General features: G+C 47.6%; 1 protein-coding gene across 1 annotated transcript in view; it reads right to left on the reverse strand.

Moving 5' to 3' along the window:
- Window positions 1–3,888: 3,888 nt before the first annotated feature.
- LOC311366437 (heparan sulfate glucosamine 3-O-sulfotransferase 3B1-like) overlaps window positions 3,889–13,235 on the reverse strand; it is a 20,559-nt gene continuing 11,212 nt past the window's right edge. The window contains exon 2 of the mRNA XM_084485223.1: window positions 3,889–7,059. Coding sequence (XP_084341349.1) covers window positions 6,441–7,059 — 619 coding nt within the window. The 3' untranslated portion in view covers window positions 3,889–6,440. The remainder of the gene's footprint in view (window positions 7,060–13,235) is intronic.

Below are 13,235 nucleotides of genomic sequence, written 5' to 3' on the forward strand. Positions count from 1 at the left end.
CAGACCAGCTCAGATCTGCGTGAACGGGGATTTCTTTCGCTTCAGGTTTTGTTTTGGACTAATCATGTTTTGTTTCGACCAATCATGTTGCTAATCATCTGCAGGCGTGTGTAATGGCGGAATAAAAACTCGGCCAACAGGAGTCAACACTGAAAACGTATTAACAACGTTTCCAAACCAACACCCTGTAGAATGGCCACAGTGGAAACACACTTACACTTACACTTACACTTACAATCCCAAACCCAGAGCTTCATCCACTCGTGCAAATGACTTTTCACCGTCACAGTAGAATATCGCCCTAACGAAACAAGGAAACAAGGCATAACTCCGCCCCTTGCAGATGTTGGATTCTGGCCCTGTCTCTGTGCAGTACCCCCCCCAGATGTTCTGCCATAGCCCAGTAGGATCGCTGGATCTGAGATTCCCCTTCCTGTGAGGCTAACAGGGGGGGGGGCTCTCTTCCCAGGTGCGATGGGTTAATCTCTTTATATACCTGTAGCGATAAGAAACGGCTTTCTCTCGCCCTGTTCTTCCCACATGCTGTCATGCTGTTGACATCCGCCGGCAGCGTGTCCCTGCGTGCCTGACACCTGTCACACAGACAGCAGGAAGCCTATTGGAGGGCAGGTATTAGGGGGGGGGGGGGGGGGTAAGAAGAGTGAAAAACATGAACGCGTGAAGCGAAAGAAAGAGCAAAGAAGCAGCATCCCACATTTTTATGTTCAGGGTCAAAAAGTCCCCAAAACAACCAGACACTCCTGGTCTCTCTCGTTGTGTCCAGCATACACGTCGTGCTACCGGGCTGTGCAGTGGCAGATAGCAGGCTAGCAGGACGTGCATTATGGATAGAAGCCCTGCAGCCCCCTTGGCCATGTTTCCACCCCCTTGTGACAAGCCGTGTTTTGGATATTGATGCAATCGGTTTGCAGCGGCTTGAAGCTGATATGATCAAACACACACGCACACCGCAGAGCCCAGCCCACTCTGGAGTGTGGACCACCATGGGAAGGCAAGGGGAGATGAATCGAAGGGAATGAGGAGAGAGAAGGGGAGATGAATGGATGTAAATGACAGAATAGAGGAATAGATGTAAATGGGGGGAGAAAGGGGAAAGGAATAGAGGTAAATGGGGGAGAGAGAGGGGGAGAGGAGTAGCAGTAATCGGGGGAAAGAAGGAGGAGGAGGAGGAGGAGGAGGAGGAGGAGGTGACGTGGGAGGTAGGGGAACTGGGAAATTTGCGTGTCTGGAAAACAGCAGGTGTCTGCTGCCACCCCCTGCAGAAAGAAAGCCCCCCTCCTCAAAACAGCAGCCTGCAGTCCTCGAGGCCCACCAGGCACCGTGGATGACAATAAGACATCATCTGCACACCCGCCACAATTACCTTCTGTCAGGCTGCCAAGCTCCCCTGTTAATTACACAAACCATTTCCTTCAGGATGGCTGTCTCCACCGGCAGCCGCACGTCTGCCCTGCCTGTAGCACTGCACGTGTGCGTGTGCGTGTGCGTGTGTGTGTGTGTGTGTGTGTGTGTGTGTGTGTGTATGCACCTAGCCCCTGTGCAGGTTAATCAGGTTAGCGGTAGGCTAATGCAATTTCTGGGTGGACGGCTCCAAGTGGGAGCAATGGCTGGACGCCGGCCAACAAACCAGGCACTCCACTTCACCTCAACTCGCCAAGCTGGGCTTTTGTATTCCTCATTTAACACCACATCCTGTTTGTCTTCATCTGCCGCTGAGCACATCACCAGCCAGACTCGTCCCAGACCTCTACCTCTCTCTCTCTCTCTCTCTCTCTCTGCCTCTCTCCCCCCCCGCTCTCTCTCTCTCTGTCTCTCTCTCTGCCTCTCTCCCCCCGCTCTCTCTCTCTCTGTCTCTGTCTCTGTCTCTCTCTCTGTCTCTCTCTCTCTCTCTCTCTCCCTCTACCGCTCTCTCTCTGTCTCTCTCTCTGCTCTCTCCCCCCCGCTCTCTCTCTCTCTCTCTCTCTCTCTCTCTCTCTCTCTCTCTCTCTCTCTCTCTCTCTCTCTATCTCTCTCTCTCTCTCTGGCAAGAACAATTATCCCCATCCAGACTTGTTGCTAGCGGTGATGATTTGTGATGAAAGGCCCAAGCTTGTTACTGGCCACGCAGTGGAAAAGAGGTTGGGCCGCTGACAGAAATACACACACGCACACAAACACAGATCTACGTCAATAGATATGGATTTGTTTACAATGGATCCTGAACAGATGCATGCTGGGACTGTTTTATATTCATATATGAATGTTTCTTTTATCTTATATATATATTATAGCAACAGGCTCAATAAAGTGGGACGTACACCTTTACAGAAGTTCAGTCGATAGTCGATGCACATGATGGGAAGGATAGCATTTCTGGTGGGGAGGTTGTTATTGCAGGAGCAGGTAATGGGGCAGGGTAAGTGGCACTGCAAGGTTTCGAACGCTTTTGCTATAGCCGGGTACCAGTCGCTTGGAACCGAATGCTGTCGAAAGTGATGGGAGCCATTTTAAAAACTAAAAGTTAAAGCTTGGATTTGTTTTCATGGTCTTTACCCCCCCCCCCCCCCCCCCCACCCAGCCCCCACACGCACACACAACCACAGAAATCCTATCCTCATTTAAATGCAAAGTAAATAATAATAATAAACTAAATGGTATTAATATGTGCTTACTCGAATGTACTTCCTGAATATGCAGCAGAATGTATTTTTTCTTCTTAGCTCTTGTTTTCTTAGCTCTTGTTTACTTAAGTAACCCCCTGCCATGGCTGAATATAGTGGGGGTTAGAGCTCTTGTATGTTGTTGACTTAATATAACAGAATAAACACGCAACCCGTTGGAGTTGTCAGTCAGATTTAGAGCGGCGATGCCCCTGAGAAAATACTAAGAAAGTAAGAAAAGACTGAATTGATTGAAGCTCAACTTATTTTCCTCTTTTGGAGAACTGGATCAGAAGTCAACACTATGGTGCGATGCTACTGTCGACACATCTGTCGACAGTAGCATCGCACATCATCGCGCATCATTTTGTACATGCACCTATTTCCAAATGATGATATTTCAGTGAACTGCACCATGTCAATTATTTAATTTTTTTTGTGCAGATGCAAAAGCCACAACAGCCGTGGCAGGGCCCGGATCAGCCCGACGTTCCTGGCCCTGCCCCTCCACCCCCCTCCAAAGACCAGCTACGGTTGTCAACATCTGTGTCCACAGCAGGCAGTTTGTAAATACATCACCCCCCCCAGACAAGGTGAATGGGGGGCCCTGTTCATACATGGAAGTGTTTCAGATCCCCGTAAAACACTCCTGGAGGTGTAACCCATTAGAAGGCCAAAAACGAAACACTATGTGCTTGATTTTGGCTTCTTTTTTTTTACAGGTAAGCATGGTGAGTGAATGTGTGTGTGTGTGTGTGTGTGTGTGTGTGGGGGCATGAGTGTGTTTGTGTTTTTGTGTGTGGGTGTGTGTGTTGAAGATGAGGAGGAGGTATTTCCGCTCCATAAGTCAGACCCACCACCAGCAGCTAAACCTCCCACACAGCTCCAGGGTCACCTCCAACCACACACGGGACCCCCCAGTCCCACAACCGCAGGGCCCAGGCAGGCCCAGGCCGGGACAAACAGACTTCCTGTCTTTACCCAGCATCCCTGCGTACCACCCAGTGAACCACAGCACATAATGAGATATGGCGGTTGATTTGGAAACCTTGAGAGAGAGAAAGAGAAGAGACTGCTGCATGTTCCAACCTTACTCCGCGAGATTGTGATTAACAAATGTTGCCTAACGATACAGTATGGTAATAAACCAAGGTTAAGTATGATCAGGGTAAGTATGAACATATGAACAGTGTCTGCTTCGCATATAATAATAAAAGTCAAAGGCACGTTGTTTTTGGTAAAATATAGACTTTTTATTTATTTCTTCATAAAAAGAAATATTATGAATGTTCAGTATTTAATCATCTAGAAACATCTGTTCCATTTTGCTTTTGCATCGTGTAAAATTAATTCCTTTGATGTACATACCACAAAATACTTGATTTACATGTCTTCTTCATTTTTATACATACAGATCTCCTAGTCTAAATACCATATTATATGAGGATAGGACAAACATCACTAACATTTGTAGAACTTGAGATGGGGGTTGAATAAAACTCAACCATAAGCAATGCAGCAGCATGGATGAGAACACCACGAGTGCATCATCTATTTCTCTGTTCTTTTCTGTTTCTTTCTGTCGAGATACTGCCTCCGTCAACCCCGACTCCACCATCATTTGAATGCATTCAGCGAGAAGAAAACGGGGCAGAGTTAAAGCAGAGTGAGCTTGCTGTGAGGGTCCAATATTAAATGCTTTTTCTGTAATATATATCTTTTTGAATCCATCATTGCACGGAAGGAATAGAGGACGGGGAAGATCAAGAAGATCACTTTATCGGACCTTCTGACTGCGAGTTAAAATCTCTTTAACGCAGAATGAAAGCTACAATTTGAAAGTAGAATAGAGTAACTTAAAGTAAAGCTACGGTGAGGGAATCTTCCACTTTTACCCTCTGCTAACTCGAGGCAACACAAGGCAGTTGTGCACGACTCTGATCCACCGAAAACATTCAAATGATCTGCCGTTACTGACAGGTTCTCGGTAAATACACGCGTTGCACGTATGACGGTTGAGGAGGCACGCAATTACTATTATTCCAATTGAGAGTCGGCTTCGAAATGACCTCTCTACAGAAAAGAAGGGAATACCTTACTAAGCTCAGGAAATGTACTTTTTCTTTTGTAGAAACCGTGAAAAATGTGTACATTCAGTCTGGGCTCCTTGTTGACCACACCATCCCTTTCCCCGTGTGTGAGCCCTGCTTCTGCGTCATAGTCACCACATTTAGCATGCATAGCAACATAGTAGCCACAGTACAAGATAGCATGTCACTCCGGGGGGGGGGTGGGGGAGATCCTCTCACTAGACAGGAGATGGAGACGGACAAGGCAGAGGACACTAATTTATTTTTCCCTCTTGCATATCAAGAATTCAAGTAAAAAGACGATGAGGAGAAGCGATGCAGGGGTTGTAAAAGCGGGGGTAGGTGAAGATATTAAACTGTGTTAAAACATGGCATCTTTTTTTGGCAACAAGTGGAGAGGTTGGGATGGTGAAAGTATGCTTGTGAGGGCGAACAAACTAAACTAGGTGGACCACATGGAGAGAAGCAAATGGATAAATGGTGTGTTTCCTGTACGGTAATGACACTTGGTAGGTCGGCGTGGCAACCCTTTAGCTGAGGCCGTTCCAGTGTACCTAGAAGCACTTCACAAAAGAGACTCCTCTTCCTTTTGATACCTTGTCTGAGATCTAAGCGGGGGGGCCGGTAGATGACTCTGCACTGATGGTGGTTCAGCCAAGCTGATCTGTTCTCTGTCTGTGCCCTACCTCATGCTCTCGATCTGAAACACTGATTCCTAATTCGCCGTAGTCTTCGAGAGCACCAAATCTGATTGAGACGTGGCATGACTGGTGGCCGACAGAGGCAGGGCCTGGAGAGACAAAACAGTGCTTCTAACGGGGGGGGGGGGGGGGGAGTAAGAGGGGCAGAGGCCCCCCATCGATCCGCACTAACCCTTACCTTACAGATTGGCATAGCGTTAACATGGTAGCCTTACGTGGCTAACAGGATACGATTTAACCTTTGATGGATGGGCCACTGATTGGAGGAGACGGTGGGAACACGGTGACTAAAAGGCCAGCCGTATACTTTAGCATGAATGACAAAACGAGGATCGATCACGGTGTATTGATCCAACCTGTTATTGAGTGGAAAAGAGCATTAGATCAGCTACTTTGTCCGATGCGGGGACCAAGGAAATCGGTTGCAAGTTCTTGTTTCAAAGCCATGAATGCACAAGGCTAAGAGGACGGACTGTTTGAGGAACAGCACTCAGAGGGGAAGGGGGGTTGGAGAAATGGGTAAAGTGATTATGCATTTATACATCAAGATGCACTTGGATGGGTGTTCTCCCGTGGCCCGGCGAGAGCACGCCGTACCCGTAACACGGTGCTTCTACATTATTCACCTATTTTGACTTCAGTCAGCACATGTTATCTGCATTACGAAGCACCGAAAAAACTCTACCGAGTTAACACACGGACCGAGAGGGGAAAAATGAGCATGAGGAATTGAAAATCAAAAATGAGGAATGTAAAAAAAAAAAAAGAGAAAACAACAACGGGCCAGATGCTATGTACAAATATGGTTAGGCAGCTTAGTGAATTAATTGCTTAGAAATAAAAATAAATTATTATAAAATAGATTTCTGTACATTTTACATATATATAGCAATAGCTCCACGTCTTGCCATTCAATTACAATGGGGAAAAAAACAATAATAACTCCAAAAACAAAACACTGACTGTCTTTTTTTTTTTTTTTTTTTTTATCAATCCCATCCAAAGTTGTGTCCGGTCATCTGGTAGAACTTCATGTTGAAGGGCCGGTAGAAGTCCCGTAGCCTCTGCACCACCTCTGGGTTAATGTTGGGGTGGGTCCGTCCTTTGGTTTTCCCGAGGCAGTGCGGCTTACTGCTGCCCTCTGCCTTCTTCAGACAGGGGAAGCCCTTGGTCTGGTTGAAGTAAAAGTGTTTGTCCGTGATGATCCTCTTGAGTCCCAGGAAGTCCTGCACGCGGCCCAGCTCCCCGGCCGGGTCGGTGATGAGCCGCTCGCCGCTCACAAACAGGATCTGGCCCATGGGGAAGTACTGCAGCCAGTTGTCCAGGTGCTTGGCGTAGATCCCTATCTGGATGGCGCTCCACGAGGTGTCGATGAGGCCCGTGGTTCTGTTCTTGAAGGTGAGGCTCTCGAAGGAGGGGATGTCGGGCTTCTTGGACAGGGTCTGGGTGTAGTCGGAGATGGCCCTGGTGACGGGGTCCCGCACCACCACGATCAGCTTGGTGTCCCGGGACATGGCGGAGATCCGAGCCGGGGCCTCTCGGGTCACAAAGTAGCTGGGGGTCTTCTCCATGGTGATCTGGCCCTCCAGGGTCTTGGGCATCAGCTCTCTGCAGAGAGGAGGAGGAGAGGAGGATGGTTACATGGAGGGTAAAGTGGGCGATATCAGATATACAGCACACTAACCATTGACAGAACAGTTATCCATGGGGAAATGCATTAGGGTTTTTCAATTTGATATAAAATGATTATATTATATTAGGAAAAAGTAGGGTTAGTTTCCATGGCCTGCACTTCCGAAATCACATCCATGTATTTTTAGTGTTCGGTTCAGATTACCTTGAGTTCAATTCCGCCTGTTCACAAACAGCAAACGTATTATTAACGTGTTATTCAAACGTAAATGTTCTGCCATTTTTTAATTTGTCAGGATGTTTAATAAGATGTTTAATGCCTTAAGCTTATCATGGCAGAATATTATTTTTTTATTTATATGTTTTATAGTCGAGTACACTTTATGTAAATGTACACGCCCCATGTAATAGCATTAACCAATCAAAATCCAGGCTCACTGCCTCTACACTACAGCCAAACCAAGAGTAGGCCACTGTAAAAACAGCTTCGGCAAAGCTGAAAGACATTTTCTATTTTCAGTGAAAGCAATCTGTCCTCGACCAAAATCAGATAGAGTTCAGCCGTGAAGAATGAGTAGTTGATGGAGGTTGCAATATACTTTTACACACAAAACTGTAATCAATAGGGGGGAAACTGGTGCCACAGACTAGTTGTTTGGGGTTTGTGTAATGGGGGCAAACCCTGGAACGTAGCTTATAGCAAAGGCTATTAAGTTGCACAGAGGTGCACGGTTAGCCTAAAAATGAAACAATACTGCTGATTGTCGAATGGGAGAAAGGGGAGTCATCATAATAACAACCAGAGATAAAACAAACCAGCTGTTTTTAAGGTGACAGTACAAGACAGACAAGCCAGTGCGAGCAAGAGGGAGGGCAAATATGGAGAAATGATCCGAAGAGGGCGAAAAGGAAAGGGAGAGATAACCTAGGCCCTTTGGTGTATCAGGGTGAACACACACTTGTAGATAAGCCCCCTATTAGCCTCTTGTCCCCTATTGAGTATCTGCTCTGTCAGGGCTGAAGCAGCAATAACCATAGCATAATGATGACTTCAGCGAGAATGGTGAAATACACATCGCATTCACACAATTTCCATGATGAAACACAGCGATGCAACACTGGAGACATTTTCTAAAGTAGACAGGACACCTTCCTTCAGAGCCTGGGTGCTTTTTTTCATATATTCTGCCCCAGTGCCTCGGCTGGGCTAAAAGCTAGAATCTAGTTCAGGTCCATCTAGCTCATGGCTAATTCATGGCTAATGTTGCCTCTCCATCAGTGCACACCTACATGAATGTGGAATAAACATCACCTATTTTATGAGAAATACAGCAGAAAGGGACCAAAAAGGAGAAATACATCTCGTGGTAGCAAACAAAAAAAGCTGTATGTAAATGTTGGCAGATTTATGTATTGCTAATATAGCGCCAGTAATCTAATTATGATAATATCTGCTTGATTGCTGACACATCAGCGGGTAAATGGAAGGCAAAGCGAAAAGCTCATTAAAGCCCTATTGAAATCCAAACAGATAAGGCGTGCAGTTTTTTTTTTACATGCAAGCATGACAGATCCCCTCCCCGAGCAAAACCATTTCTTAAGTCGATGAAAGCGGTGAATAGAAGAAAAAGAAAAAAATAAAGAAAACATGGACACGCACACACATCCAAACAACGTTGCCCTACAACCACTTAGACTATTTACACAGCACTCGTGAAAGCGCCCCCAAAGCCAAAACACCCCCTCGACCGTAAACAAACAACACACGATGAGTCATTCTCTCGTTTCTGTTGCGCCAGACACGACGGCAATAATGGCAGCCATTCCTTTTTCTCACCATCATCCCTTGTGTGAGAACCATACAAAGAGAGTCCGGAGCTGAACGTAGCGCTGGCGAATGGCTTTCCACCTAATCCGATTTTGCCATTACAATGCAGCGTGGGGCAGGGCTGTGAGGAGGAGGCCCGGCCGGCTACAATGTGCATCGTGATAGATTATGGTGATCCAAGCGCGGGGAATTCTTTTTATAAATCACGCATTTGGAGAGAGAGAAGGGGGGGGGGGGGGGGGTTGGCAGGCAGGGGGGTGAATGGGGGTGCTAGGGACGAGCATTAAAGCCGTTGGTCAGAAAGAGCGGGAAGACCCCGGAACAACCCGGGGCCCCCCTACACCACTCTCCCCCCCCCCCCCCCCCCCCCCTCTAGCTTGCACTTAAAAAAACAAACTCCACCATGTCTGACTTCAGCCACACTCAGTGGAGAGTGCTCTGGTGAGAGAGAGAGAGAGAGAGAGAGAGAGAGAGAGAGAGAGAGAGAGAGAGAGAGAGAGAGAGAGAGGGGGAGAGAGAGAGGGCGAGAGGGAGACCGGGAGCAAGAGAGAAAGAGTGAAATAAAGAGAGAGAAGGAGAGGAGGAGAGCGAGGAAGGGGGTGTTAGCGGGACAAGTAGCTCTCGCAGGAACAATGCCCATTATGTTCCTTTTTTTGATTTATGAGGTGCTGCTTTAAAGGATTCCGTCAGCAAACAGGCAATTGGGTGACACAGGCCCTTCTCTCTCTCCCCGGCTCCCATTGAAAGCGGCCCATTGTCCCTCTTAGCTGAAAGGGCGAGTAGGCCAGTGGTCAGGGCACAGGGGCAAGGTGCATGGGAAGGGGGGGGCGGTAGGGGTTGAATGCATATGTGTGTGTGTGTGTGTGTGTGTGTGTGTGTGTGGTTCTGTCATTGTGTGTGTCTGTGTGTGTGGGTGTTTGCAGAGGGGTTACCGAGTGGAACACTTCTCCTTCCCCTCTCGGGGCTGGAGTGAAGAGAAGCCTCTTTTGGAGGGCTGTGAAGTGGAACGTGTGTCGATGTGCCCCTCCCCCCCCGCCCCCCCCTACCCCCCTCCCCCCCCCCCCTTGCGGACCCCCACCGGCCCCGCACCAGTGGAGATCCCCCCACTGAAGAGACCACCGTAGGGGCCGAGCCTCCGCGGGCTGCCCCCCCGCCTGGGAGGCCATCGGGCCAGGCGAGAAATCATTAGCACCGTTAGCCATCAGGGGTAAACGCGGTTGCCATGGTCGCGGATTCCAAACAAATGTGACATTCATATTGTGGCTGCATGGCTAATTGCCTGAAATGACTTGGGAACAGGTTCAATGGGACACTGGACTGTCTACACACGGATGACTTATCCCTCCGCCTCATATCTCATATTCTGTTTGTTTCTCCGTTGCTCTCTCTCCCCTATATCCTTTGTGAATATTCCTTTGAAAGCTGCTCCACTATCAACCATAAGACGCGGCGCAGACGCTTCTGTCACGTGGTAAGCATCTAACGGAGCATCGGCTGCCGAGCTGCCCTTTGGCCCTGTGTTTAAAACAAGCCCTCATCCCATCGTGGATGAACGCAGGGAAGGGGTTTGAAGAACAGGGGATTGTGCAGCTGTGGGCTGGCTATGCCTCTCTCGGCCTGTCAGATTTGATTTGATGATAGCGGGCTGCGCCGCTGTGGTGTCTCCACCAGCCTTCACCAAAAAGACTTGTTTGTTCAAAGACGCGCGGGGGGTGGGGGGTCGGGGGGTGGGGGTGCAGGCGTTCAGCTCATGTCTGTCCTCCGATGGGTATGATACAAAAGGTATCTCAATAGTCTCAAATCTCTACACGTACACCTGGTTTTGAATCTCAAATGATTCAGTGGCTGGTGAGTACATTTGAATATAGGAAAAACCAGAGGGCACTTTTTGTGTCCGGCGGCTAAGGCAAAAGGGAAGTGACTTTTGCAAGCTTTCCATGCTGCTACTACTACCACCGCTGTTTCCAAGACCTGGGAGCGAGAAGCCCAGGAGAGATAACACCTCTACAACAAAAACAAGTGTGGATGAGCAGTGCACTCGGGCTGTCTGAAGTACCCCAAAGGAAGGCATCAAAACAATTCAGCCTCCCCCTGGGCCATAGCTTGTCATGAAAAACAACAAACCTTAAATATTCTAGAAGAAGAGTAACATAGCCTACTTTAGCAAAAAGTCTTTCAGGCAGGATGTAACCTTGAGTCAAAAAAAGCGAAATAGAAAAAGTCCCTCTCTCATCATTACCCACTCATCCACTTTGCTCTTTTGTCTATTGATCCAGGATGGCCGTCAGAAGGAGCCTTTGGCTGGGCTGATCTGATGGTTAAAGGACACTTCAAGTGTCAAGGAAAAGGAGGAGAAGAAGGACATGAAAGAGAAGCACTCAAAGGCAGCCTTTCTCTCTCAACTGCCTCTTATCTCTGCCCCCCCATGTGAACCAGTGTGTTGGAAGTATGGAAAAGACAAAGCCACATCTTTATTCCTTATTTGGCGATAAGGATCTCAAACACCGCTTGCTCCCTTGTCGGTATAAGTCAGTGATCTAACTGCAAGTTTGACCCCTTAAGTGCAAGACACCACACTGTGAAGGTGAAGTGTATGACTAATTTAAAAATAAAGACCATGTTGCATTCGAAGACCTGGCCAGAATCTTTTGAATCGAAGTTTAGCATCTCTGTATGAATGATCAATAAACTGTCAATGGAATCGTAGGGAAAGGACGGCACGAAAACAAAGACATGGGGGAAAAAGGCATAGACACACAAAGTGCACAAAGGGAATCATCTGGAGCTACCACTGCATACTTCTAGAGCAGCGCTGGAACTCCCACATAAATCAGACTGGTCCGACATTTTGAAATATGCCTTGCCGAGTCTCGAGTCTAACATTATACTCGACCACAGAACATGGCTTTGGCTGTAAATGAAAAAGAATAAAGGGGTTGGTTCATGGCGTGGCCTCCTCCACTGACATCACCACGGAGGGGAGGAGAGATCCTGTGGATGTCAGTTACAGAAGCCCAGTCTTTTGCTCCTCCAGTCTCTCAAGTATCTGTGTGTTTGTACGCGGCCACTTAGTCCTAAGAGTACATTTCCTCTGTGAGAAGGAGCAGAGATTCGTTGTTCAGGAAGAGATCTAGCAGTGCTACCTTGGAGGGAATGGGGGGGGGGGGGGACACACGTGTCTGAGAGATTAGCTTCCAGAGAGCAGTTTGATTGGAGGGATATTTTTACATCACGTCTTGCATGTTGGTGCAATGAAAGGAAATGACTCTTGAGTCATCAGTCATCTACATGTAAATACAGTATGTTGCTCTTCGTCTACTTCGACTGCTTGCCAATTTAAATATCCAATAATAGCAACGTTGGTTAGTGGTTCAGCACTATGAACCAATATCTCCACTGAGCCGGTCAACAGCATCAACCCGACAGAGACCAATTCTTGCCAGTGCAATTGTTTCACATTAAGAGCCCCGGGTTGAAAAATGGTGCCACTGGAAACTGTGGAAGGCTGATGAGTGAAAGCTCCTTAGAAGCGTCTGTCTCTGACTAGGTTTGATCAATAATGCAGGCTCTAGACTAGCATCCCTAGTCTTTTCCAGGATGACAGCTCCAGCATTGGAAATTGCGTTTTCATCAAGGCAACCTTAAGTCATAACGGCTATTAGGCACAGACTTCTCCGTTGATCAATTCAAACGAAATGCACCTTCATTTGAAATGACACAAAGGTGGTTTCAACAGATATTAATTGCAGATGTATCACTTATCGCAGTCTTGTAATGCAGCTTCTCATCCATCAAACATAGGCTAAGTTATGGTTTGAGCCGTGGATCCAGTAATACAGTAGAACAGGGAGATAAAAAAAAAGCCAAACTCCAATACTGGACAGGCTTGCTTAAATAAGGCTTGCACATACGCAGCCAAAAACAATTTGAAATCCAGCAGACTTTCGCTGTCCAGGCTAGCGTCGGCCTCTCTGCTCTGACCCTAAGTGGGAGTGAGGCTTGGTGATCACACGGCCCGAGACGCTGGACCATAACCTCCGTATGAAGAGCGTGCTGCGCTGTGGGTCAGCCCGGCATGGGAAGCTTCTGACCCTGGATCTTAACACGATCCCCCAAGAAGCAGCACCTCCATCCATCACGCGAGGCCCGGATCAGAAGGAGTCGTGGGCTGCGATGGTTGGTGGTGGCGGGTTATTGTTTTTAGGACTTTTTTCTTTTTCGGTACGTGTGAGAGTGAAAGTTAGCAAGAATAAAAAAAATTACAAAGAGAAAAGACAGAGATCTAAAGACAAAGTATAATAAGGAAGGAGAGGGAGAGAGACAG

The sequence above is a fragment of the Micromesistius poutassou genome (genome assembly GCF_964030765.1).
Source record: "Micromesistius poutassou genome assembly, chromosome: 21".
Taxonomy (NCBI): domain Eukaryota; kingdom Metazoa; phylum Chordata; class Actinopteri; order Gadiformes; family Gadidae; genus Micromesistius; species Micromesistius poutassou.